The sequence below is a fragment of the Fonsecaea erecta genome (genome assembly GCF_001651985.1).
Source record: "Fonsecaea erecta strain CBS 125763 chromosome Unknown Scaff4, whole genome shotgun sequence".
In the NCBI taxonomy this organism is placed as follows: domain Eukaryota; kingdom Fungi; phylum Ascomycota; class Eurotiomycetes; order Chaetothyriales; family Herpotrichiellaceae; genus Fonsecaea; species Fonsecaea erecta.
Window position 1 is genome coordinate 3,189,648 of NW_017387247.1, and position 26,333 is coordinate 3,215,980.

Sequence of the window (26,333 nt, forward strand, 5' to 3'; positions counted from 1 at the left end):
TGTGTGTGATTTCTTTCCTTCGTTCTTTTGTTTCTTTTTAATTCCAAGACTGGCCCGGATGGAGCATCATTTACGGAGCATTAGCATGGGCATGGATAGCGTAAGGCCCGCAGGCCAAAAGCAAAAGCAGAGATCAAGCTGTCGAATTCCGGTGGGACAATATGATGCCCAGATATTATCTCCGTACGGGAAAAGGAGAAACAGTGTACTACAGAAAGAAAAAAAACAAAGAGAAAGCCATTGCGCCACCGGGACGATCCCCAGGATAGAACCCTTGGGCGCTGGCGTATATGATATGCCAGTCATCTCGACGCCATCGTGACTGAACAGGGGCTGTTATTCTAGAAGACACAATCTGCGGCTGACTGGACCTGATATTAGCGATAACTGTGAAGAGAAGCTGTGGGACAGAGGTGAAAGTGGCAGTACCTGTATATCGCGGTGATAAAATGGAGTAAAGAGGACTGGGGGGATTGTGGACTTGGTCAGATTCAAAATCCAGGGGTTGCAGACACTGTGATTGGCCAAGTCGAGAATAGCACACTTCGAGTAGCCAGCGTGTTAAGAATACCAGAGGCAGTACCGAGTAATATTTTATGCCCGTGGTGTGCTGTGCCTCCACCGAAACCCAAACCGGGTTGCAGATTGACACACAGCTGTTCGATATAATCTCACTCGCGTGCGCGTGAAACTCTGAGCAGTTACTGCATTGAAAAAGACAGATTACCCTTCTCTTGCTATCACGCCCCGTCACTGCACTTCTCGACTGCTGCCCGCTTTCTTCCTTCTCGACCGAACGAATTCCTGACTGCGATCGAAACCCTCCCTCGCCCGAACCCGAAACACAACCAGCTGCCACTATTTACTTCCTCCCAGCGTCACCATGGCGCAGATACGCGGCACCGCTGGCTACAACCTGGGCCTGAACAATCAATTTGGCTCCCAACGGAGCGACAATGCCACCAACGACCCCAGTCCACTCGACCAGATCCGGGAACAGACGAGCAAAATTGAGGACTGGCTGAACACAATGGGCGAGCCCCTGAAACCGTGAGCATATCCTGATTTCACCTTGCCTGGGGCTGAACACGCTGCATGGGCCTGGATTGAAGAGAGAAAAACACAAAAGGTCGGAAGCTGACTCGGGGAGATTACACACAGATACCTGCCTGCCATCGGTAGATTCCTCATCGTTGTGACGTTCCTCGAGGACGCGGTCAGGATCGTGACCCAATGGGGCGATCAGCTCACATACCTGAGAGACTACAGACACAGTGGGTAAACCGTGGAAAGGAACAACGGAACTGCAGAGACTGACTACGATCAATAGTCCCTTGGGGCATCACCCACCTTTTCCTCATCTTTAATGTCATTACTATGTCGGTTTGCTCAACACTGGTCATCATGCGTCGCTATGGCGAGTATGCCGTGGGCGGTCTATTGGCCGTCGTGGTTGTCCAGGCCCTCGGCTACGGCCTCATTTTCGATCTCAATTTCTTCCTGCGCAACCTGTCCGTGATCGGAGGTCTGCTCATGGTGCTCGGAGACAGCTTCGTCAAGAAGAGGGTGTTTGCGGGCTTGCCGACCATTGATGAGAAGGACAAGAAGATGTACATCCAGCTTGGTGGCCGAGTCCTGCTGATTTTCCTCTTCATTGGGTTCGTCTTTGCAGGTGAATGGAGCGTTGGGAGAGTCCTTGTCAGCATGGTTGGGTTCGTGGCTTGCGTGATGGTCGTGGTGGGATTCAAGGCGAAACTCAGCGCCGTCATCCTGGTTGTCCTGCTCAGCGTCTTCAACGTGCTCGTCAACAACTTCTGGACGGTAAGTGGAGTGGTGGGCGTTTTCCGTTGGGTGACTTGTACTGACGCTTGACATTGGCAGCTCCATAAGAACCACCCACACAAGGACTTTGCCAAATACGACTTTTTCCAGATCCTGTCCATCATGGGCGGTTTGTTGCTACTGGTCAACATGGGCCCTGGCCAACTGAGCGTGGACGAGAAGAAGAAGGTCTACTGAGCACCTCGAGACTCCATGCAGCAGTTTTCTTGGGAAGACAAAGAGCACGCTATGTTCCGAACACGCGTCGATGGTATAAGAATGTGCAACGAGACCACGCAGACAAACGACCAGGGCTGGTCGGACGGAAGCAGACAAGTATCGATTCGCTACAGGGTGTTTCGGGGACGATTTGTCTGATTAGCCGGCTGTCTTGATGTTTGCCGCGCAACAAAGCAATTCGGGGGCGCGTCTTCAAGGGCCAAGCGGCCATGATGAAGGAAGGACGGTGTGATATCTAACTTGCATAAACCGGTTGCGTTCTCAGGGATAGAACGTGGGTTAGGAACAAGGGTTCAGCGTGTTTCTGCATTCTGGACTAAAACTCCGGACATACAGATTTTAAAAAAGCAATTTTGTGTCCAAGACAGGAAGCAAGCGCATGCCCCCGTGGAGGAATGCGTTTGTCGCTCAGCCATCGATAGAATATAACTACTCCGTACTCATCGGAGTGTGACAAGTTTATGCCAAGCCCCACGGGGAAGCGACGTTAACCGGACATCACCGAAGGGGCTGCGTCGTCGTCTCTCTCTCCCTTCCAAAAATATTATTTATTATTATTATTATCGAGAACGGCGAGCCCATTATTAGGCCAACACTAGCTCTCGACTCCAATTACCTATCCTTGTCTCAATCAACAATTCGACTTGCCTATCTGCTCGCTCTCCTCTACCACTGACTGGGTTGGCCTTGTCAATCAACGTCAGTGCTTCTACAAGTACACAGACTCTCTCAACGGGGACTGCCTCTAACGTGAGGCTTTCCTCACAGTCAACAGAACACCATGGCGCCCAAAAATCGCATCATCATTGACACCGACCCGGGGGTCGACGACGTCCTGGCCATCTTGCTTGCCCTCGCCGCCAAGGCCGATGATCTCGAAGTGCTCCTCATCTCCATTACCTTTGGCAATGTCGACGTACGCTCCTGCTTACGCAACGTCGTCGCCATCTTCCACATCTTGCAGAAGGAAGTGGCTTGGCGCGAACAGCAGGGCAAACCGATCGGATTCGAAGGTCTGACCAAGTTCAAGCCGATTGTCGCCATCGGTGCGGAGGAACCCCTGCAAGACCGCATCGAGAGCGCTGATTACTTTCATGGGACTGATGGATTGGCTGGGACACACACCAGTCATCCTCATTTCTCGCCCGAGGAGAGTTGGAACCGGCTGTTCGAGCAACCTCCCCCGGACAGTTTCATCACCGAGAAGGCCAAACCTGAAGTCGATCTCGAGGCAGACACCAATGCCTTCATCCCCTCTCTCGAGCCGGCACACAAGGAGATCCTTCGCCTGCTCCGGGAGAATGAACCCGACACCATCACCTTGATTGCTATCGGCCCGCTCACCAACTTTGCTCTGGCTGCCGCCGAAGACCCAGAGACGTTTTTGCGATGTAAAGAAGTGGTCACCATGGGGGGCACCGTCGACGGGATCGGCAATGTCACGCCTGTCTCGGAATTCAACGTCTATGCCGACCCCTATGCTGCTGCTCGGGTGTATGCGCTGTCATCACCCATCCCCGCAAGCACCATGCCCATTGCCACCGAAGGGGAACGCAGCTTTCACCTCTCGCAATACCCCGCGCGTCTGTCCAAGCAGCTGAAACTCACACTCATGAGTCTCGACATTACGGAATACCACATGCTCAGCCGCCGCGAGTTCAACGCCTTTGCCAAGCCACATCTGGAGGCTGGGTCTCCGCTCGCGGCGTGGATGACGGCGTTCATGACCCCTATGCTTGACAAGATGGAACGTCTCCACATCGGCCATGAGGGCGAAGGCGCCGCATTGGCCCTGCACGATCCGCTGTGCATCTGGTACGTGTTGACACACGATGACCCGTTGTGGAAAGCGAGCGCGCGCAGTCCGGAAGATATCCGAATCGAGACGGCCGGTCAGTGGACTCGAGGCATGACGGTGGGCGACAAACGAGCCAGACGGAGGAGAAATTCAGACGGGGAGGTGCCACATGACAGAGGCAACTGGCTGGGCAACAAGAGTGGCAACCGGGTGTATCGAATGCTGGAGAGTCCGGGCAGGGAGGAGGCCTCAAAGTACCTGATGAAGGCAATTTTCGAGGCATGATATGTCTTTCACTCATTCATCATTCTCTGCAGGGACTCAAGCGATGAGTGTTCCTCTTCTGACCATGATGAAGACGGAACGAGTGAATCAGGGGGCATGACGGTGAAAGACGTCAACATCTCTATAAGTCAGAGACACGGCGGCAGCGGCCGACCAAACTAGAGGAGAATCGATGTGATCGGATTGAATGGCACGGAATGGGGTAGAAAGAGTAGACAATCCATCAGCCCCCTTCCCTTTGCTTGGTGTACACGGGTCACCGCCGCTTCATGCTTCTTCTCCCTCTCCCTCGTTGCGTCCTCGTGTCACTTGCTGTTATACATGGCATATTTGTACTCGTACAGTGGTACCCCCGTAGCACCCTTCCTCGCTTTCCTTGCAAATCAGATCTGTCACTGTGGGTCGTTTCGATCGGAGTTCGAGTTCGCCCTCTCTTCCCCCGTACGACCTCAAATCTTCCACTGGGTCAGATCGATCCCCGTCTGGTCCAGCATCTGCCTGTACGCCGGAAACAGCTCGGGCCCCTCCGCCGTCAGGCCCTGCCTCCAGTCCAAACCGGGCTCTGCCTTGTCCATGGCGCGTTGGTACGCCTCCCGTGAACCGATACGCTGCAAATACGCCAGGATGGCCGGGTACGCCGACAGATTGGCGGGCGTCCACTGGCGGCCCGTGGTGAGGGACCAGACGGTGAGCACGTCGGCGAGGGTGAAGCGGTCGCCGGCCAGGAAGGCGCCTGTGGTGGCGAGCCGCGCGTCCACGGCGCCCAGGTGCTTGCGCAGTCCGGCGAGGAGGGACTTGGGGAAGGGGTTATCCGGGGAGGGCTGCAGCCAGGCGCCGCTCAACAGGCGGCCGAAGGCGGGCATCAGGGTCCCGTTGGCGTAGTGAAACCAGAACAGGAAGTCCGGGTAGTTCGCGTGGGCGGCGTCCAGCGACAGTCTCGCGCCGCCGAACACGCTGTCGATGTACGCGGCGATGGCGCCCGACTCGGCCATGTTGAATTCCACGCCCGTCACCGGATTGGTCGTGGTCATCACCGGTGCGGATTTCTGGGGCGTCAGCGCCGCCAACGGGGCCGGCGACAGCAGCGGGTCCCGCCTGTACGTCTTCAACGTGTAGGGGATCGCCAGCTCCTCGCACAGCCAGACGATCCGCTCCGACTGCGAGATGTGAAGGTGGTGGATTGTCAGGGGAGGAGGAGAAGAAGAAGAAGACATGGTCTGGAATACAGATATATAGATAAGGGTGCTCTAGAGGGGGGGGGGGGGGGGCGACGAAAGGATATGGATACGAGATATGGTCCTTGTTTGATGAACGGGGATGAGATGTGGAAGAGGACGTGATGGATGGATATGTTTACTTACCTGCTGTCTGTGAAATAAAGAATACATATATATACAGTACCTAGATAATATGACGTTGATATCCAAGCTTGAACCAACATTGACTCACCGGCAAAGAGAGTTTCCCGATTTCGCTGCTTGTGAGCCGTAGAATTACCTAGGTAAATAATAGACGTCGCCAGTTCCTGATTCGGCAGTGCCCGCCACGGGATAATATAGAGACACACAGTCAGTATCTGTAGGGCCTCCAACGATGCGTATTCGCTAAATACGGCTTGATTCCAACGCACGTCGCTACGCGTGCTCTCTAGGCAACAGGCCGAGTTCCAGATCAGGCTCCTCTTCCCCCCAAAGCATGCAATCGCGTCGTCACTGCGGACGGCCTTATTGCTCATGAATGACACTGGTCTAACGAGCATAGCCCGCAGATCGGACACTTACTTAGCACTGTGAGACCCAAAAAACTCGCAGCCACAACAAAGTTGACGTTCGGGACCATGTGGGAGGCTCGCCATGTCTCATAGCCATTGCTGCGGGCACAACGACTCCGACCACGCCACGGGAGTTCCCCTTGGGAAGACCCTGGGTCCAGACGACGGGCTCCATTCAATCCAGGGACAGACATAAGCTTGAACCGGGGCCGTAACATGAGAACCGACGTTACGTTCTTGAGGAGAAGTCTCTCGTTTTTGACTTAGGTTATTATCGGCGTCGTTCGATAGATGTCTCCCAAGCGACGATGGCAACGCACTCACAAATGGTGGCGGTGCGACCGAGGGCAGACCCATGATCCAAAATGGAGGCGCCACTGGATCTTTTCTTTCCAGGTGCACTTGTGCAGGGAGTGAGAACATCACGGGGAGATAACTGGGCTAGCGGGTGACCTGGGAAGATCTGCTTTTTACAAGCTTGACTTCTGATAAACCAATATATGTATTCTCAGCGAGACCGCGATGTCGTGAGTGGATGCATTTCAGTGGTAAAGGGCGAGCTAGTCCAGGCATCATACGTACAAGGCCCTGTGAAGGCATGACCGAAGAGCGATAATGAGATTATATGCTAGACTGAACGTACATGAATTCGCCTTTGACCTGGGGAGTGCGTCAGCAAAGTTATGCCATAGGGCATCCCTTTCCGTGTTGGGCTAAATACGCACACGCTGCCGAAACGACCTACCAGTATCCTTAGCAGCAGTTGCTCCGGTACTGCATGAGTCTTGCTTGACTCATCTCAAGCGGAGGTATTCTTGCTCAGGCAATGCTGCCGCTTCTGGCAACTGTGCTGGTTCGGGAATAGTGGTCCGGCAGACAACGGGCCCCAGAACGTCTCCAACACGTGCAGAGATGCAGGCAAGACGATATCCTCCTTCGGACGGTCTATACTCCGCCCTGATTACATCAACGGGGGTATACATACAGTCTGGGCCATGTGTGGGTTTCTTTTTTCCGACCGTTGTTGCTGAATCTTGCGAGGCTAGCTTGCCCCTTTTTCCTTTCCGCCCCACAGACTCCATGGAGCCTTAGTAATTGACGTTGTCGTCGAGGTTTTGCTGCCTGGCCAACTTGTCGCAGCTGGTTCAGAGACTCTTGATCGACTCTCTTCTCCCTGGCGGTGAGGGTCTGCGACTTGAACCGTACTGGCCCGTGTAGGATCATGCCCAGCTGGTCCGGATCCGGCCGGCGCAAAGCGGAGAAATGGAGGTTGTCGTCTCCAAAAACGATTTGATTTACAATCAACGCCAGCGTCGATATCAAGAGATCGCACTGATAAGCGCCCAGAAACCTTGGTTCAGGGTAGAGTATTTAAATATGGTCGACGAGCCTTGTCGCAGGTGGTGAGGACGTTGTCTTCCCGTCTGCCAAAGCAAGCCGGTTCGAGCTTGTGACCCGTGGGATTGATTTCGGAGCATCCGTCCATATCTTCACTCAACATCAACTTTGAAACTACCAGCGAGACGTTCCGTCGTCGTCATGTCTCATCTGAAATATTACAACTACCCGGGGTTTGGGGAGAAGATGTCGGACATTTACAGTCAGGCAGTGCGTGTGGGAGACCGGATTGAATGCGCAGGACAAGGCACGTCGTATCCCTGCTTCGCATTTTCTTGGATTTTCATTGCCTGGGCCCGTTGAGGGCAAAACCGAGATACCCGAGTATTGCATCAGCAGGGGAAGAAGGCTAGGATTGGAAACCAGATTCCATGCAGCAGGGCAATTGCCTGAAGACGGAGGGGCCCGACTGGAGTCCTGTTTCTTTTGGTTATGAAATCATGGATCACTTTCCTGCTAACCTTTCTTTTTCTTCCCGTCTAGGCGGCTGGGATCCTGCCACCGGAGACGTTGCCGGCACGAGCACCCAGCTCGAGCAGATCGAGCAAGCCTTCAAGAATGTCGACATGAACCTGAAGCGAGCCGGCGCAGAACGAGGCTGGGGCCAGGTCTTCCGGGTCAACAGCTACCACATCCCGCTCAACGACGAGGTGATCGAGAAATTCAAGACCGAGATCGCCAAGTGGTGTGGAAACGAGCACCGGCCGATCTGGACGTGCGTGGAGGTGCCCCGGCTGGGACTCGAGAATATGAAGGTGGAGATTGAGGTCAGTGCCCACGTTGGAAATTGAACCAGGGCCAAAGGGGGTTTCATGTTGCATCTAAAGCACGCAAACGTGAAGTTCATCCATGGGAATGACCGACTCGTGCTGTATCCCATCCATACTACAGACGCGGTCCATGAGTCTCGTTCTCGTTTTCAAAGACAATGTGACCGTATTCGCTGAACCCTTTCTGTCCGTGCGTCAAAATAGACGCTCGGTTCTTCCAGTGGCGCGTCTCGTGATAGGCGTGGTGTTCCTCCGTCGTCTGCCATCCGACCAGTGCTATGAAGCACCTTTGATGTCCATCCACGGGCTCCACAATGTAGCCGCCCGCCACGCCTCTGCACCCTTTGACCCCAGGAACAATGGTTGCCCAGAGGTTCCAGGCATGGTCCCAAGCCTTGTCCGTCACTTTGTAGATCGCTGTCCCTGTAAATGGCGCTCCCCTCCCCAGCGAGCCGCAAGGCTGGGTGTATTCGATTAGATCGGCGTGTCGGACTATCAAATCCCCTTGTATGATGTCTTGCAGGCGTCGTTTGAGCTCGGCGTAGTCTGGTGACGCTATAAAGTCGTAGTGTTGATACAGTCCTTCTCTGACTATTGGCCAAGGGTCAGGGCTTGTTCGAATAGAAACCGGTATTTGTCTTGACCTAATACTGTGTGCACGTACCAATATGGAGATATATTGTGTTCTCATTCTCTAAATGTCGGCCCCAATACAGTCGCCGCACCGTTGGCTTTGACTTAAGCCACGCAACCACCTCAGCCCAGGTCTTCCCGTCTTTCGAGGCAGCATCTTTGATGTTGGTACCAGGTTTGTGCTTGAAAATGATCATCTGAGTACAGGCCGGGGTCTGCGCCATATCGAATGACATTATACCTCCCAGATTACTCCTTGTTTATTGAGAGTCTTCCAGATGCATTGACAACCCGATCCTGGCCACAACCAAATGAAAGAGAGAGTCCCCCCCAGTTCGATTAAAGTATCGCGTGTCAGTGCCCTGTGACACTGTTCGGCCAAGTATTCCCAAAGCCGTAGCCGAGGGAAAACGCGGGGACGAAGCTACCACTTACCAAGACGCCCTACTGACTCGCCTTCGGATGCAGACAATGCTCAAATGGGGATATACAGGTCCATGAACTTCAGGAAGTTGGGAGGTCAAGTCAAGACCCGAGTTCGACCTTCTTTCACCGACAGGACTCTCCTTTGGCAGCAAAATTGGCCACATCTCTCACGGAAGTTGAAATGCCTGTCACCAATTTCGCCGTCCCAGAGAAATACCAATACCTCGAAGGATTTGGCAATCATCAACAGTAAGTGTTCATTACTTATCTCGTATCTATTGACCCCCAATGGCCATCCAGGTCGGAAGCATTTCCTGGCGCCAGCCCCGTAGCATGCAGCAATCCTCAGAAGCCGCCTCTCGGCCTGGTCACTGAGCGCATCTCTGGAAGTTCGTTTACATCGCCGCGCAGCCATACCTTGCAGACGTGGCTGTATCGAGCAAAACCCTCCACCAGACATAGTGAATTCCAACCATATGGCTCCAATGCGGAGACGCCCAAAGCACACATGACCCCCAATGCTTTGCGGTGGATGTCTTTTCCCGTCGAACGAGGCGCGGACTGGACACAGACGGCCCTGCTGGCATACTCGGGAGACGCCACCCTCAAAACGGGGCTGGCGATTCACCTTTACGCCATCACCGAGGACATGAAGACGGCGCACGCTTTCTCCTCCCTAGACGGTGATATGCTCGTCATTCCGCAATCGGGAGCCCTCGACATTCAGACCGAAATGGGACACCTGCTGGTCCGACAGAACGAAATTGCCATGATTCCCCGAGGTGTCCGTCACCGGGTCACGCTCCCTCACGGCCCCTCGCGGGGATTCATCTGTGAGTTGTTCCAGGGACACTTTCGCCTGCCCGAGTTGGGACCCATCGGATCATGCTCGTTGGCGAACATCCGTGACTTTCAAGTTCCCGTGGCGACCTTTGATGGGAAGCTCGAAGCTGGACGGGTCAGGGGAAATGACCGGGAATGGACCATTATTTCACGATTAGGGGGAAACTTCTTCTGCTGCACGCAGGATCATACGCCGTTTGACGTCGCCGCGTGGAACGGGACATTTTACCCCTTCAAATACGACCTGGCACGTTTCTGCGTGCTCGGGAACACCCTGTTCGACCACGCCGATCCCAGTATCTTCACGGTGCTGACCGCGCCCTCCTACCGCGAGCCCGGGACCGCCGTGGTCGATTTCGCAATCATCCCTCCACGCTGGAACGTCATGGAAGACACGTACTGGCTGCCCTACTATCACCGGAACACCATGGCCGAGTTCTCTGGGGCCATCATCACCAACCAGGACCCCGGCTGTCCGTGGAACCAAGGTCTTCACTTTCAACCCTACGGAGCCACGCTGAACTCAGCCATGGCATGCCATGGGGCGACTAGCGAGGCCCATCGAGCCGCCGAGGAGCAGGACACGACCCCCAAGAAGGTGCAGACCGATGGCTTCACCATCTTCTTGCTAGAGACCGAGTGTCCACTGTGGGTTTCCCATTGGGCCGTAGAGTGGTTGAAACCCCGGGGAGATAAGCCCAGAATGTGAAAACGATGTCAAGTATATCTCCATTTCCGAGGGTGATATTATTGCTGTACTTCGAATAGCCAACTTCATAATGTGCAAGCTTCAGAGCTGTTACGAATGACAATAATTCTGATTGACATAGGACTCATAAACTATCTCACGCCCAGTATACCCGAGACTCTATTCCGAGGCAAAACCGACCCCGCGTCCAACATACGGGAGAACGAGGCAATATGACTACCTCGTACGTCTCTTGGTCATGTTATAGCTCCTCCACAAAGCCCCTGGATGTAGCATTGTAATATATACATATATTCATATATTGAATGTAATACTCACAGGAATCATGCCCCGTCAGGAGCAGTCACCAACGGCGCCGGGGCCGGTGTCTAAACCACCGCTCTCTCCCGATGGTCGGCGGGCAAAGAAGCGCGAGATGGATCGTATGAACCAGCAAAGAAAGCGCCAGAGAGACCGAGAGTATCTCCAGCAGCTGCAAGAGAATGTCCAGTTGCTGCAACAAGATAAGGCCAGTAGCCTGGCCTCGAGACTCATGATGCAGCGGGACAGAGACGATCAGCGACTGCGGCGACACAGGACACGGATGCTTCAGATCAAAGGGTTGATCAACGCCGACTTGGCTGATCTCGGCCAGCCTGAAGATGGTCCCAGGGACGACAAGAGCGATACAAATGCTCTCGATCCCTCGCTAAACTCCACGGTGTCTCCGACGGTAGATTCATCGCTGTTGTTGGAAGCAACTTCTCCAGAGCCTGGGCCGGATTCCACGTTCTGCCCACCAGCCGAGAAGAATGATAGTCTTGATGCACTCCTTGCAGAGCTCTCAACCCCTTACGACGGCGAAGACGATGCTGTGTTTTGGCCTCCCCCGATACTGGATGCTCAGGCAGGCGCCGTCGAGAGCAACAGTTTGCCCTCGTCGAAACCACCCCTCGCTGCCCGTCGCAGCAAGACCTGGAGAGACATCGAACAGCTGATCTCCCGCACAACAGCACAGTCGTCAGCTTCGACCATTGTCGGCGACACAGAGCTCGACATGCATATCATCATCACCGCCGCCGCGCAGGGTTGGACACAATTCTCCCAAGCGGTCATGGTCGACGCACGATGGAGCTGTCTGCGCGAGTTGGACGAAAAGTACTTTGCCCCGAATTACAGCAATGTAGAACGTCTGGCGGTTTTGACCATCGCAAGTCAGACGATCGGACAGGATGTGAGGAACCCTCACTTACTCACCCACTGAAAAGGTCGTGCTGGCCGTTCCTGACAAGCACAGATGATGCAGCAGCAGACGACGACGACGACGACGACGATGGGAACATGTTCGTCCAATATCCTGCCGCCGTTCATCAAACCAAGGTTTGACTCCTCCTTTTCGGGCGTTGTGGGTGCCAGCTCGTTGCTGATTGAGAATGTCATGCAGACCTTCACAACTTGCATTCCCTCATTCGGTCATTGCTGACTGCTACGTCTGGTAAGAACATACAAACCACAGGATTGCGCCCGTGATAGTCTCACCACTTACCTCTCTCCAGGCCCGGCTTCCGCGAGCGCCTCTCCATCTGCCACGACTACTACACCGACGTCTTCCTGCACGCCACGCACACCATGTTCCGCTTTCTCTGGCCGTACGACTTCCAAGACGCATTCCGCTCCAGTTCCCTGACGGGACTGCGCCACCTGTCCCCCCGCTTCCTAGCCAGCATGCAGGACATCCGGTGCTGGACGATGAATTCGGACTTTTTCCAGCGATGGCCCGACTTCCGTGGCGACGTCCCTGTCTCGAACCCCCGGCCTGCGCCGCAGCCGGGCTTGCACACGCTGTGGCACGCGTTTCAGGGCCGAGATGAGACAGAGGCCGATCAGGATGCGGCGTCGGACGAGACGTGCTTTGGTGTGTGGGTGGGAGGTGTGTGAATTCGTCGATATTGTACATTTTTGATACCCGAGCCTTCAATGCCAGCTTTAGAGAGTTGGGTCCGCTCTATCTATCTATTCACTCCCGGAATTCCTATGAAGCTCCTCTGAGTATTCATGTTGTTTATATATACGAGATGCTTTTATTAAGAGATTCGCAAGAGCCCTTTCAGGACTGTCTGTTCTCTTCTCTGTATCGATGCCAGCGGTTCGAAATACAATGTATATGTATGCAGACCGAGCCAGGCACCGACTGACTGGCTCTTCGATGCATTTCCCTCCATCATTCCCTCCTTCCCTCTTCCCTCCCGAGAAATTGTCATAATTTCGGCGTCTGGACTTCGATAAACTTGCGAAACGTCGCCTGATGTGCCGAATCGAAATACTCATCGATCCTACTGATCAACCTGGTGCCGTCCCCGTCGCCCACCACACGCGCGATAAGTGCGGCCGGCAACCGCACCGCTTCGCCGTCGTGGATCCTCCTCCCCTCCAGGACGTGCTGCTGCACGAAGCCCCCCGGGAACACGTCGAGACGTCGGTCCGCGTAGTGGATGTCGCTGATGCGCGCGACCATGCCGGCCAGGACCGCGGCCGTGTGCTCCCGCGTCGTCACCGCGCAGTCGGTGTTGTGCCAGATCGCAGCGTCGGGCGTGAGGAGGCCCTTCATGGTCGCGATGTCGCCGGATTCGATGGCGTTGAAGAATTTTGTGGCGGTCGCGCGGATCGCGGTCGCGTCTCCTGCTTTCCCCTCCTCAGAGACAGGAGACATCTGGTAGGTAATAGGTGTATTAAAAGGGAGATATGTAGGTCGGTAGGCTAGCTAGTCAATCTATAGCGCAAGAAGGGGGCGAGAGATAGAGACGGATCTCGATATCAGCAGCAGCAGCAGCAGCAGCAACGGCATCAGCGAGGAGGAACTCCCCCCTTCTTTCCAACAAAAGAAAGACACCTCTATCTGGCGTGCCTGAGCTCGTGCGGATTGGCAGACTATATGCTCGGTGCTCGTAACTTGTCAGTCAACGTCGCCGCTCAGGATTGGGAGGCCGAGGCCGAAGTGTCAGTGCCCACTGACACCGCTGTGCACACCACTTCCAAGGATTCAACGACATTGTAGATACTTGGTACGAGGTGGAAGGGCGATCTATAATTTTGGGGCAGTTGATGGATTATTATGTATGACTGGTTCAAACATACCGGTTAATTGATACTGGTATTGGTCTAGACAATGACAATGACAATGACACCCACTGGAGCTTGTGACAAGTGGTCTAGTCTGAATGCTTCGCAGATGGCACGGATAAGCCATCACCTATCATCGTCTAACTAGTCCGTGGAGTGTCGTCCGGGGAGAGCCATGCTGGAGACCTCCCCGATCTCCGTCATTAACTGGCTCGTCTGGTTCTTTGCTATGTGGCCCACGGGCTTCTACATCGCATTAACAGCCGCGCGACAACAATCTAACCTCCGTTGATGTTCAATGGGGACGTGCAGGTGAAGGAATTGACTTCTGGAATCTTAAAGGCATCGATCATGCTACAGCATGTCAGATCAATCTCAACACAAACGTGGTAGAGAGAAACTTACCCTTGGATCGAAGCCCACATTCCCAGTCCGCACATGCCGAGCGAGGCCAGGAAATACAACACATGCCATACGTTGATCGAGACTTGAAAAGCACCCCCCGACCAGAATCCGCGAATGTACCGAGTCATGCCAGTCAACCCTCGAGAAGTTCGACCAATCGCGGGATCAAATGTACCTAGGGTGTGCTTCTTGATATCGTAACCCAACGCGATCCAAGGCGGAATCGTGTACGATAGATTCAGTAAGCAGGACGCGGACATAACGCCGACGAAGTAGACGTATGCGGGAATCGCAGCGGCGATGATGAACGCGATAGACCACCAGATCGGGACAATCACGGCGTAGAAGTATTTCCCTTTCTTAGTGGTCATCAATGGAGCTCCAAAGATGTCGACGAGAACGTTGTTGTAAAAAACTTTGATGCCGATGTTCCCATAAAGACCTGCGGCAATCAGACCGCTGATGAGGGTGAGTGTGTTGCCTGTTGGGAATTAGCCCTGCTTCAAGAAAGGGGGAAGGTGTGGAGACGAACCGACTGTCTGCCAGCCATAATCGGAAACCCCGAGGTATGCGGGATTGAAAGTGTACTGTCCTTGGTAGTAATAGATGAAACAACCGTACACGACATAGGCCACGTAGATGACAGCTTGAGCAACGAACATCCCCTTGAGGAAATCGTGAGGTCTTCTCATCTCGGCCCTGCTTTGCTGTTAGCCTTGTGGCAATTGCGCAACATGGTACGTGGTTTGGGGGAACACTTACATGAACTCGACGAAGAGTTGAAGACCTGCATATGCTAATACTCCTGAGAGCATGCCATTGACAGCTCCAAGGAGGTTCGATGTGGGAAGAGCTGAATAGTGTACGGTAGGAGGATAGACGCCATTGACAGGAGTGATAGTCGTCGGATCAATTGCACCTAATCACGTCAATCTCTACTCTCCAAAACCTAACTCAGCACGTCTTACTTCCGACCGATCCCAAGGTCGCAATGGCAAAATTGGGCGGATTATGAGCTGTCGCTCCCATTGAGACAAAGATGGCGAGGATGTTGAGCCAGAATCCGAAGTTGGCAATCCACCCGTAGTTCCTCAAAGTCCGGATCTGAGTCAAGAAGAATCCGACGATGACGAAGATCAATGGGCAGACAATGTAGCAGATGCGGTATTTCGACATCTCGGAAATGTTCTGACCAAATAGAATGGTGACTTGACCCAGAAGCAGGAGGAGGGCGATGGCCTGGAGGACGTTCACGATATGACGAGCGATGGTGCCCCATGCACGAAAGGCGAGATCACCATAGTTGCGCGCTGGAAACTCATGCGAGTCGACACCCATGAAGATCCTCCAGATCAAATAGCCGCTGTAAACACTGACGATTCCGAAGGCGGTGAAAATGGCACAGCCTGGGCCGAAACCGAGAGTCCCGATAGCGAACGGAACAGCAAACGGGCCAAGGATATCGGTGGTGATCTAGACTATTAGCACTCCACGTTTGTCGTCGGAGAAGCTGCTCACCAGGTAGAAGATTGCTCCCCATGACGCCGTACGGAATGCTCGACTCGCATTCAACCATTCTTCTTCTGTCACAACTCTCCCATCGTGTGACTCAAATTCATGCTCCTCTTCGACAGGTTCTGCAGTTTTCTTCCGTGAAAAGACGGTGCGCCACTGCCACTTTGGTGCCTGGAGCAGTCGTTGTTCTTCACGGGTCCGCTGCGCGTAGAAGTAGTATTCCTCGAAAGTCACGTTGGTGTCGTGGATTTTGCGTTGACTCGGCGGAAAATACGAGCGAGCGCCAGGTGGTGACGATGACGCGGATTTCTCGTGGTCGGATCTATCGATCACGCTTTTCTCAGCCATGGCTGCTTGGCTTCTCGACTTGGCTTTTGAGCTTATCTGAGCTTGGCGGTGTCAACAACAATAGCAGTGGAAATGATCAAGATGGGAGAGATAAGGCGTCAATTTATACCCGCGGCGATGAACCAAGCGCCCCAGTAATGTCGAGTGGTGAGCGATGTAACCGTTCCATGCGGGGTCCTTGCAAATCGTGCTCTTTATCAGGATGGCATCAGAGAGAGGATCACAGTGGGATCACAGTGGAGAAGTGCAGTCGACGAGTAGGCGTACTTCCATGACATTATTGCCCTTGTGGTTGGTCACAAGGTGCTATCGAGCTCACACCACCAATACCAACCACCACGCAGACCCCGGTTACAGTCGATCGGCGGGTGAAGTGGCCTGTTCGTACTTGTAGAACTATCTCGTCCTGCATAACGAACTTTGTGCAACGCGACCAGCTGACACTGTTGGGCCCTTCCGCTGATTTGGCGCCTTGTTCTCTTGGCATTGAAGCTTGGTGTAAAGCCCACCACCACGAGGTATTTTATCATGGTGTCAAGAAGCATTCAATATATTAGTGGCATGATCTACTTAAAGGACATTAGCTCTCGTATTCCAGCAGTTTAATTGTCGGGTGATGGCAGTAGATACGAGAACGAGATATAGTAGGATGGGGGTCTTTTAACTAAGCCTTTAACTATCTTGACTTAAAGCTTAACCAAAGTCTTAACTAACTTACCTAATGCCAAGAAAGAAGGCGCACCTGCGTCGTCCCGATTCGGGCCCCGCATGCGGAAACTCAGCTTGGCATCAAAGTGCGGCTCCAGATCTGCCTTCCAACCTTCCCCCCGCAAAATCCAAGGCTGAACAAGTCGTCAAGGCGCATTGCTCCACCATCATGGCTGTGGCATCTCCCGCACGTGTATTCCTCATTGCGCACAGGGCCTGAGGATATTGACATGACTTGCTCGATTCTGCTCCACTCCGAACCCCTACAAAAGCTGTCACGCCTTGGGTGTGACGAGCTTTAGATTCGTACGAACGAGCCCTCTGCTACCCAGCGCCTTCCTGTTGAGCCTCAACTGGCTGCAACTTCGAAGCCAATGAAGCGGCCCTCCCTGCTATCGATATGGATCCTTTCAGTGCATTGAGTCTCGCCTGCAACGTCACTCAGCTTGTGGAACAAGCCATCGAAGCCGTCAAAATATGTAAACAAGTTTGTGATCGAGGATCCCTGGCAGAAAATGATAAGATTGAGAGCTTCGCCATCGCCATCAGCACAGGTTCCGCCGAAGTCACGCAACAGCTTACAGGGAAAAGTCTCTCAATCCGTGACAAGCAGCTGAAAAGCTTAGCTGATGATGTTTTGTCCACGGCTACGAGCCTGCAAACCGTGCTCAATAAGATCAAATATGCCAAAGCTCAAGGTAAAGGACAACCTCGGGCCTTCAAGCAGATCGTTCGAACCATGATCAACCGCGGATCTATCCAGTCGCTCGAAAGCCAGCTCCAATGCCAAGATACTGCCCTCCGTTCGATGATCCTCAAAGATCTTTAGTAAGTGGATTTCTATATTCATGGCATTATTCGCATACAGGCGACGCTCAGCCTACACTGATGCAGTGTCTGAGTCAAAGGGAAACGTCTACTATGCTCACCAAGAAGCCATCTAGTTTCCGGTATCGTTCTGGGGAGGCTCAACAAGCAAATGGGATATCCAAACTGGGCCAGCGGCAGCAAGAAATATTGGATACGATTTTGAATGCCACAAACAAGCAAGCGAATAGCATACTGCGGTCACAGGAGATCAATGCTACTCAGATGGCGGCCCGGGTCGCCATGGCAGAGCGGACACTACTTGACAACAATCAACAACTGCACACCGATGCTAAACGAACAGCCCACAGTATTGAGCGGACAATACTAGCTCATGCTTCCAAAGCCCGTCTCGACATCATCCAGCAGGGTTCCAAGAACCATGCATCGATATTGCAGGAGGTAAATGCTGCAGAGCAGAGCATCCTCGCCAACAACTCCCAGTCTGAAGCGAGAATTCGAACGGATTTGGAACAAAGGCAAGAACGAAAACAGCGGAATGACAATCAGCGCCAGATCATGGATAGCCTCTTCTTCGCCGATCTCCGGCAGCGCCAGGATATGATTGAAACTCGTGTTTCCGAACTTGGCAACTCGTTCCGCTGGGTCTTCGACACTGATCTAAATACTTCACATCATTTCGTTGACTGGCTCGCGAAAGGCACGGGGATCTTTTGGGTCAACGGCAAGGCTGGTAGTGGGAAATCGACTCTTGTCGACGTCATCTATCAGAACTTGAAAAATCGTTCAAGGGGCTACGATCAATTGAAGAAGTGGGCCGCCCCCCAGGACGTACACATTCTCCCCTTCTTTTTTTATCGTCCAGCCAGTAGTGCTCTCAAAACTTTTCATGGACTTTGGATGTCTCTGTGCTATCAAATTCTGAGCCTTGACCCTGGCTTATTCGATCTCGCCGCTCAAGATGGCAAGGCCCCAGAAGCCTTTTTACGGAGGTTACGTGGCGACTTCACTGACCGCCTTTGGATGACGCAAGAGCTGAAGCAAATCACCACATATCTGTTCCATAAGTCTGCAACTCGGATCAAATACTGTTTATTGCTGGACGGCTTGGACGAGTTCTCAGACAACCAGTATGATTTGATCCAGACCCTGAGGAAAATGACCGCAGAGAATCCCAATATCAAAATCTGCTGTTCAAGCAGACCAGAAGCTCCGTTCGAGAATGGTTTCAAAGAATGTCCTTTCCTCAAGCTCCAAGATCACACGACAAACGACATGATGGAGTATTGTCTAGCTGAGCTGGCAGACACCCCCGCGCGCCAGCTTTGCCAACGTATTGTGCAAAGAGCTGAGGGTGTTTTCCTGTGGGTTTATATCGTTGTGAACGAGCTCAAAGCCGCAGCAGCCCGGGGGGATGATAACGATGAGTTATGGCAGCGATTCCACCAATGTCCAGATGGAATGGTTGGGCTGTTCGCCCATATGCTCGAGCGTTGTGATCCCTACTATGCCAAAAATCCCAAGCCCTACTTGCGCCTGTTGGATGTTGCTCTGTCAATGGGTTTAACGCTCACGCTGTACGAACTCATTCTGGTCTCGTATCCACTAAAAGATCTCAAAATTATGCTCGGCGATGTTTTCACTGAAAAGACCTTGAAAGAACTCGAGCAAAAAGCCACAGTTGCTGAAACACAGATCGTTGCCCGGTGTGCGGGACTTGTGCAGTTCGTGCCGGCATACTCCGGTAATCGCGATGAATTCCTCGACAGAACTGATCTGAGTAACCTTCAAAGGGCCCTTAACATTCAGGCACAGTTCATTCACAAAACCGCCAGGGACTTCCTGAGAGAGGCTCCGGAGGGCCGTGCCTTCTTCGACACGAACACTATCTCGGAACCCGATGCAAGACTTACCCTGGTCCTGACAAGTACTGCGTTGCTGCCACTGAGAGATATTTTGAACGATGCGCCAATGGTGATTACATGCTCGGGGTGGAAGGTGTGCGCCTATGAGAAGGAGATCGATCATACTGATGCAGCCAATTCCGAATGCGCCGAGGTTTTGCGTAGGTATTCAATTCAAATGATCAGCTTCCTTGCCTCCCCTGAGGCTGCAAGACTGAAAACGGTCGCTCCACCAACAACAGCATGGCCTGTCGAGTCATCTCAAGAATCTCCAGTTGGTTCCATACCCAGTGCGAGAACGAAAACACCCACTCAGCTGGAGCTTGACGATTACGAGAAGTTGGCGTTTAAGCTCCAATACAACATGCATAATCACGGCAGGCGCGCATTACGGTAAGTGCCAATGGCAAATGCTACGTGCTCAGGGGATCTTCTTAACTATACCCTAAGAATAACGCTAGTGATTTTCGCCTGCAATACTCGGTACAAGCTAACATTCCACAGGTTGTTCCGGAAACGGCACACTTATGGCAAGGTTGCTTTTACACGACGAGCCCCAGGTAAAGCCAGAATCTCTGCGACCCAGGAGACTATGGAGGTGCCTGTGGCTGCGAATGCAACCTTGAACTCCTGCACTAGCCTCGATGGCAGCCTCGATGGCAGCCTCGATCACCAATAAGTCATATTGAAGATGGTTTTTCCCATGGTCTTTAAAGAAGCGAGTTGCAACACTAGCCTGATCAACATTCAGTGCTAAAGTTTCAGAGTATCTACCACTACAATCGATGCTGCCACCATCCGGGGTTGCCGCCCATATCGAAACCCCTCCAGCGAGCTCTTTGAGGTACAGGATTAGGCTCAAAGAAAATCGAGGTGTCCAAGTGGCCTTTTCGCAAGACTGATGACCAACTAATCATTGAAAGACCGAGGAATATGGAAGGCTCTTTCCGGATATTCGAAAAAGTAACGGACCGAAGCAGACGAACAAGCCGTCGAATGAGCACGTCTCCCGTCGAGGTTTCGTTGGCCTTGATACCTAGACAGTCTCGCAGGGGGATGTACAAGCAGTCTCTGGGTTCAAACGGGTACACATGTCCCATCAGAACTTGTTCGCTGTCTTGGTAGGCTTCAGAAGTGTGCGCTTTGGATGTTCTAATTCATTACGAAGTCCAGGAAATGAGTCGCGCATACCTGGTGTCTAAAAGTAGCATGGTTGTGGCAAGTCTGAGACCAAGCAATGGCGCCATTCTACGTTTCCAACAATTACTTATCACATGAATAAAAACGGCGTTAGCCGAAGAAACATCCGCTCGAGTCGAGCAACAGCAACCTTGGTAGCACTACTGCCGCGAGAGAGAGGGAGATTCCCGACTGAACAAAACAATAGATATAAGCCATGCTCAAACCGCACTGCCTAATTTCTCTTGTGCCTCCATGAGCTCCTTTTCAGACTCCTGTCCGGCGTTGGCTTTTTCAGTCCCACTCCCGGATTCAGCCTCTCCTTCGCGAGCCCTGAGACCTCCGAGAACCCTCAGCCTGGCGATGTGGATAGACTGCGCCCAAGCCTGCGTGCTCATCCCGGGCTTCTTTAGCGCCTGGTACGCCTTCTCCCACGCGCCCCAGCCCACGTATCTTCTGGGGCCCCACGGGTCGGACTTACTCTCCTCTTCGTCCTGCGACATCGTCTTCACGTGCCATCCCCGGATGTCGTCGCACACGGCGATCTTGGCCTCGTTGGTGTCGCCATCTTCACCGACCACGTACTCATCCCACGGGGACTGGCCGTAAGCGAACAGAATCCATTTCCTCGCCGTCTCTCTGGCCTGTCGTTCGAGCCATCTGCCCCGATACGTTGGGTACCGATCGAGGAGGGTGAGAAAGACGAAAAGGATCTCCACGAAGTGGTGGCCGGTGACGAAGCTGTGGTCGGATCCCAGAAAGGGGTTGGAGAGGCCGAAACAGTAGCGGTAGACCTTCCGGGCGGAAGTATCGCCGTTATTGTTGTTGGAAGTGGCGGTGGTGTTCTGACGAGCCAGACGTGAGGCAAGACGGTGGATTGGAACAGAGAAGAGCATGTCGCCGATGAGCTCGGTCAAGTTCCTCCAGAACAAGTTCTTGTCCGTCACGGACGCAAGCTCTGGTGTCGCAGGCAAGCCGTACGCGCAAAGCAATCGGGCCGCCGCTTTCTCTGGGAAGATTGAAAGTACGCCAGCCACGACACCCGTCGCTGAGGCTGAGCGAAGAAGATCTCGGAAGACATAGCCTTCCCAGAAGTCATCCCCAATGATGATGTCTTCCAGCCACGGACATGAGGAAATGAGGGACGTCTGCTTCATGAAGGTCGGTCTACCTCGCGAGAACAGTGGCTTGGGCACGCTCACACCCGGGATGTCATCGATGAACGGCATCACATGGTACCCGGGATATTGGGCCAGCGCCTCGGCCGGGACTTGTCGGAGCTTCTCTAGTCTCTCCGACGCACTGGAGCCTTGGATCTCAAAGTGGTTCAACAAAGCCCGGTATTCGGCATCTTTATCGTCCAGCGAGGTGTGGCCGAAGATGACGCCCGATTGCAGGATGGCGCGATTGAAGAGCCTGTCCGGGCTGCCGCAGATGTGGTAGATCAGAAAGATGCTGCCGGCCGATTCGCCAAACGCCGTCACATTTTCCACGTCGCCGCCAAACCCCCCGATGAATGTCTGGATCCAGGCGAATGCCGCTCGCTGATCTTGGATCGTCAGGTTAAAAGGGCCATGGGGCGAGGGTGAAGAATCGGCGGTGTATTCCTCGATCATGTCCTGGCAGACAAGGCTACCGAGCCAGTTGAGGCGGTAGCCGATGTTGACCGTGACGATGGGCAAGGACACCTCCGACGAGTAAGCAGTCAAAGGAGCGTTGGAGTGGAGCCCGTCGACGTGCCCGATCCCTTCCTGCGCACCGCCGCCGTGGACATATATCATCACCGGGATCGGCTTGGGGATATTTCCCGAAAGATAGGATTCGGGCACGGAGACGCTGAGGGTCAAGCAGGTGAACTCGTCAAACTCCAGTCCTAAGTCATCTTCGAGTGGTCCCCCGTACGCTGCGAACCAGGTCGGCTTAGTCGCACCGACCTGCGGGCACGCGCTCCCGAACTGTGTGAAATCCCGGTGTGGCCGTGCGTCAAACTGGTCTGGGATGCTTTGGAGGGGGACGCACGGCGCGAAGCGTTTGGGGACCTGGGCATATGGAATCGAGCGGAACTGGACGGTGGATTGCCCCTGGAAATTCGGCGACTTGATCAGACGCCCTGTCAAGGCGCCCAGTTGGGGGTGCTGATGTGTGTAGGTTGGTCCATTGTAAGGTTTCCTACCAGCGGTAGAATGGGTCGGAATTCCAGCCATTGTCAAAATGAACTGCTCTCGCACACTAAAAGCTCTGGCCTCCTGTCTCGTACTGTCTGATTTCGAGCCAGAAAGACGCCCAAAGCTAGACACGCTCGGCTTGAGAGGATCAGGGTAAGTAATCTGACTCGAAAAGTCTTGGGAGATTTAGCACTCCCTTGCGCGGTCCAGCCTTTTTATAGCCTTTCGAAAGATTAATATCCCTTCACAGTCCACGTCCTACCAAGATGGGAAAGGACCAACGCGGCGGTTGGCTCCCAGTTCTACCCCTGGGTCCTTGTGCTGGAGATGGATGATGACGAGTGACTCCGCTGGGCCGTCAATGTTCCGCGCGTATATTCACGAGATTCCGACCCAGGTGTGAAACTCCTTCGGTGGACAGGTAGTCCGCCTCGATCGCATCCCCAAAAGAATCAAATCGATGATGACAAGTTCATCAGTGGTTTGAAGGTGTTCAGATGTTCGTCGAAGGGCTGTACGTGGGGGAGAGCAGCCGAAGATCTCCCGCGTCGGATGAACTTCCTGCCGCTCGCGAGGCTGGCGTGGAACAGGAGACGGTAGAGCTGTTCGGTCGGCTGCACTATCCGTGGTGTAGCAGGTTAGCTTGAAGATGATGAAGCACAACTTGGTGCCCTGTATGGGTTTCTGAATTTAGAGAAAATAAGTCCAGACCAACATGCGGCGGCGTCTTTAATACAACACGCCTGATGTTGCTTGCTTGCCTGGACGGACGACTCCGTGCCTCGGCGACGGCAATACAAATTGTATGACCTTGTATATCAGAAGCAAGATTTGAGACGGGACGACAACGTCGCATGTTCATCGCAGTTAAGTAGAGTAATCTATAGCCTGTGTCCCCAGTGCAGTGGCTTTTTCTTCAAAATTAACTTACCTAAACAAGTATCGGCAAAAAATAAATCCAAGAAAGAAACACTTACACCACTTTGTGGACGGAAATCGTCCTTACTAGCTGCTCCAGGGCTCGCTGCCTGGCTGCTACCTAGCTGCTGCCTGGCGAAACCATCTCGACCACCTGACAGCGTGCAAGTCTCGTGCCATACTAAGACGACTTTGTTTGACTGCTGGGATTCCCATTTGTCTTCAAGGAAAGTTTGGGTTTGACAAATGGATGTTCTCGACGCGAGGATGTCGCTGATTCAATAATTCGGTGAATGGCAGGGAGTACGAGATGCAAAGGACTTGGGCGGTGTACACGCCGTAACAAGACTCGGGTGTGCATGGGCTCCTACACTGGTTCTCCCCACCTCATGTCCTTTCTCATAACCTAGCCCTGCTTGCCAGACACTGCAGGCATGCCACTGACAGGTGTGATAGCATATCTAAACTCGGGCCTGTGTGCAGAGGAAAGGAATGCTATCAATGGAGAAAGCCGACTAGTCCCAAAGGGGAAGGAATACACTAGGGCCGCAGAACGCCGCTGCATATTATTTCAAACCAACCACGTACTGCACAGGGCATTGGAGTATGCGAAGGGTCTACTACAAGGAAGTAACGAGAGCCCCTGGAAAAGGTAGCCATAGACTATCTTGGTGAGTCCGTGCAGTGACCGACCGTATCTCCCTTCGCACTGAGGTCGAGTTCATCAAGATGGAAACTTTGTTTCCTGCACAGAGTCTGGCTACAAATGTAGTGAGACCTGCCCGTGGACATCCCCTTCCGTCGAGAGCTGCATTCTTCTGTTCCTCGCGTTGAGAATTTGCCCTGCCTGTCCCCAAGATGTACTTCGCTTCTCTCTACAGCCTTGCAGCATTGACTGCTTGCTCGTCTGCTCTGGCTGTCCCCGCCAGCAGTAGCATTGGACAAACCAGCATCGGGAAATTGGCAAAAGACAATGATGACTACGACCTTGAACCTTCAGCGAGTTTCGCTTTCGCGGGCATTACGACCTTTGCAAAACTTCCGTCCGTCCAGTGCCTGACAGAAGACGGACCGGTGGACGACATCTTGATCCTGGGGTTCCCCTTTGACACAGCAACGTCGTACAGGACCGGTACCCGCCTGGGCCCAAATGCCGTGCGTCAGGGGTCTCGGGCAGCTTCCCTCGCGTGCGTCTGACCCCGAGAGAGTCGTGGAGAGGCGTCTTTCAGCTGATATTGGGACAGGGGCCACTACAACTACCGCCAGTCAATCAACCCGTACAAGCAGAATATCTCGGTGGTGGACTGTGGAGACCTTCCCATCTCCCCTTTCGACAACGGTCTTGCTTTCGCGCAGATGGAAGACTGGTACAAACGGCTTCTGTGGAGGGAGGTCAAATCTACTGAACATGGAGTCTTGTCAGCCAAGGTATTTCGAGCTTCGACGATAGAACTTTGTATCTCTTTATGGACTATGTATGCTAACGACACACTGCAAAGACTGGTCGACATCACCCACAAATCGTGGCCCTGGGCGGCGACCACAGTATCTCCCTGCCCATCCTGCGGGCCTTGCACACCGTATACGGCAAAGTGTCAGCGATCCACATCGACGCGCATATCGACACGTGGTCGCCCAAGGTGTTCGCGGGCGCCAAAGCCGGCAGCAAACAGGCGCAGTTCGCCGACGGGACCCCCTACTACTGGGCCGGCATGGAGGGGCTGCTGAGCAGCAAGAATGTGCACGCGGGGATCCGGAGCTCGCTGGACTCGGAGAAGGACATGGAACTCGATGAGGAGGTCGGCTTCGTCACCATCCCCGCCGCCGACATGCTGAAGCGCGACGGCGTCTGGGGCGTCATCGACCAGATCCGCGCCGTCGTCGACCACGACGAGCCTGTCTATGTGTCCCTCGACGTCGACTGCCTCGACCCAGCATTTGTCCCGGGCACCGCGGGCCCGGCGTCCGGCGGGTGGACGCCCAGGGAAGTCATCCAGATCATCATTGACGCGCTGGACGGGCTGAACATCGTCGGCGTCGATGTCGTCGAGATCCTGCCGTCGTTGGATCAGGCGGAGATTACGGGCATTGTGGCAGCCGAGTTTACAATCGAGGTATGTTGCTAAATCACCAGGATTCTGTAGAATCATACTGACCCGGGAAAAGCTCATCACGAGGCTGGTTAGAAATAGACTCGGCCAGTGAGTCTGGTCTTTGTAGACTGCAGTAATAGGGTTTGGGATGTGATGGACACATGGGGACCACGTATCAGTCATACTTGTCCTTCCGCCGTCAAATTCAAATGAAGTCAACAGACAAAACAGGGTTTCGCAGATATGTTTGACGACAGCCATGAAATATTGACCGAAGTCCACGCCAATCTCCTCTATATGTGTCGAATAATTTAATCTTTTTGGACGTCCTAATACCCCTAGCAGACTCGTCTAGCGCCAGTAGCTCAAGTGCTCGCGCTGGCTGATCATATCTGTTGGGAGGATTGGGGCTCATTCGTAGCTTGAGATGCATGTTCTAGCTGTAGAAGATAGCTATAGAATACTTTTTTGACGCCG

At 53.5% G+C, this 26,333-nt stretch overlaps 12 protein-coding genes across 12 annotated transcripts; 7 read left to right on the forward strand and 5 right to left on the reverse strand.

Annotated features, from left to right (window-relative positions):
- Positions 1–883: 883 nt before the first annotated feature.
- AYL99_05910 (hypothetical protein) lies at positions 884–2,019 on the forward strand (the record flags this gene model as incomplete). Its single annotated transcript, XM_018837422.1, has 4 exons — positions 884–1,050; positions 1,162–1,274; positions 1,331–1,821; positions 1,882–2,019. The coding sequence occupies 4 exons, from the start codon at positions 884–886 to the stop codon at positions 2,017–2,019; spliced, it is 909 nt and encodes a 302-aa protein (XP_018694275.1).
- Positions 2,020–2,842: 823 nt separating this feature from the next.
- Positions 2,843–4,144, forward strand: AYL99_05911 (hypothetical protein; the record flags this gene model as incomplete). The annotated part of the gene is made up of 1 exon (XM_018837423.1): positions 2,843–4,144. One exon carries the CDS (start codon positions 2,843–2,845, stop codon positions 4,142–4,144), a length of 1,302 nt encoding a protein of 433 aa, XP_018694276.1.
- Positions 4,145–4,593: 449 nt separating this feature from the next.
- AYL99_05912 (hypothetical protein) lies at positions 4,594–5,358 on the reverse strand (the record flags this gene model as incomplete). The annotated part of the gene is made up of 1 exon (XM_018837424.1): positions 4,594–5,358. The coding sequence occupies one exon, from the start codon at positions 5,356–5,358 to the stop codon at positions 4,594–4,596; it is 765 nt and encodes a 254-aa protein (XP_018694277.1).
- A 2,395-nt stretch (positions 5,359–7,753) lies between these two features.
- On the forward strand, positions 7,754–8,104 carry AYL99_05913 (hypothetical protein; the record flags this gene model as incomplete). Its single annotated transcript, XM_018837425.1, has 1 exon — positions 7,754–8,104. The coding sequence occupies one exon, from the start codon at positions 7,754–7,756 to the stop codon at positions 8,102–8,104; it is 351 nt and encodes a 116-aa protein (XP_018694278.1).
- A 94-nt stretch (positions 8,105–8,198) lies between these two features.
- Positions 8,199–8,940, reverse strand: AYL99_05914 (hypothetical protein; the record flags this gene model as incomplete). Its single annotated transcript, XM_018837426.1, has 2 exons — positions 8,199–8,674; positions 8,748–8,940. The coding sequence occupies 2 exons, from the start codon at positions 8,938–8,940 to the stop codon at positions 8,199–8,201; spliced, it is 669 nt and encodes a 222-aa protein (XP_018694279.1).
- A 383-nt stretch (positions 8,941–9,323) lies between these two features.
- On the forward strand, positions 9,324–10,694 carry AYL99_05915 (homogentisate 1,2-dioxygenase; the record flags this gene model as incomplete). The annotated part of the gene is made up of 2 exons (XM_018837427.1): positions 9,324–9,391; positions 9,443–10,694. The coding sequence occupies 2 exons, from the start codon at positions 9,324–9,326 to the stop codon at positions 10,692–10,694; spliced, it is 1,320 nt and encodes a 439-aa protein (XP_018694280.1).
- Positions 10,695–11,019: 325 nt separating this feature from the next.
- On the forward strand, positions 11,020–12,611 carry AYL99_05916 (hypothetical protein; the record flags this gene model as incomplete). Its single annotated transcript, XM_018837428.1, has 4 exons — positions 11,020–11,907; positions 11,971–12,053; positions 12,118–12,168; positions 12,230–12,611. 4 exons carry the CDS (start codon positions 11,020–11,022, stop codon positions 12,609–12,611), a joined length of 1,404 nt encoding a protein of 467 aa, XP_018694281.1.
- Positions 12,612–12,930: 319 nt separating this feature from the next.
- On the reverse strand, positions 12,931–13,383 carry AYL99_05917 (hypothetical protein; the record flags this gene model as incomplete). The annotated part of the gene is made up of 1 exon (XM_018837429.1): positions 12,931–13,383. One exon carries the CDS (start codon positions 13,381–13,383, stop codon positions 12,931–12,933), a length of 453 nt encoding a protein of 150 aa, XP_018694282.1.
- Positions 13,384–14,071: 688 nt separating this feature from the next.
- Positions 14,072–16,061, reverse strand: AYL99_05918 (hypothetical protein; the record flags this gene model as incomplete). The annotated part of the gene is made up of 6 exons (XM_018837430.1): positions 14,072–14,147; positions 14,199–14,679; positions 14,731–14,897; positions 14,961–15,117; positions 15,167–15,671; positions 15,717–16,061. 6 exons carry the CDS (start codon positions 16,059–16,061, stop codon positions 14,072–14,074), a joined length of 1,731 nt encoding a protein of 576 aa, XP_018694283.1.
- Positions 16,062–17,169: 1,108 nt separating this feature from the next.
- AYL99_05919 (hypothetical protein) lies at positions 17,170–20,180 on the forward strand (the record flags this gene model as incomplete). The annotated part of the gene is made up of 3 exons (XM_018837431.1): positions 17,170–17,597; positions 17,672–19,894; positions 20,006–20,180. 3 exons carry the CDS (start codon positions 17,170–17,172, stop codon positions 20,178–20,180), a joined length of 2,826 nt encoding a protein of 941 aa, XP_018694284.1.
- A 721-nt stretch (positions 20,181–20,901) lies between these two features.
- On the reverse strand, positions 20,902–22,884 carry AYL99_05920 (hypothetical protein; the record flags this gene model as incomplete). Its single annotated transcript, XM_018837432.1, has 1 exon — positions 20,902–22,884. One exon carries the CDS (start codon positions 22,882–22,884, stop codon positions 20,902–20,904), a length of 1,983 nt encoding a protein of 660 aa, XP_018694285.1.
- A 1,737-nt stretch (positions 22,885–24,621) lies between these two features.
- Positions 24,622–25,968, forward strand: AYL99_05921 (agmatinase; the record flags this gene model as incomplete). The annotated part of the gene is made up of 4 exons (XM_018837433.1): positions 24,622–24,950; positions 25,008–25,191; positions 25,263–25,877; positions 25,930–25,968. 4 exons carry the CDS (start codon positions 24,622–24,624, stop codon positions 25,966–25,968), a joined length of 1,167 nt encoding a protein of 388 aa, XP_018694286.1.
- Positions 25,969–26,333: the final 365 nt, after the last annotated feature.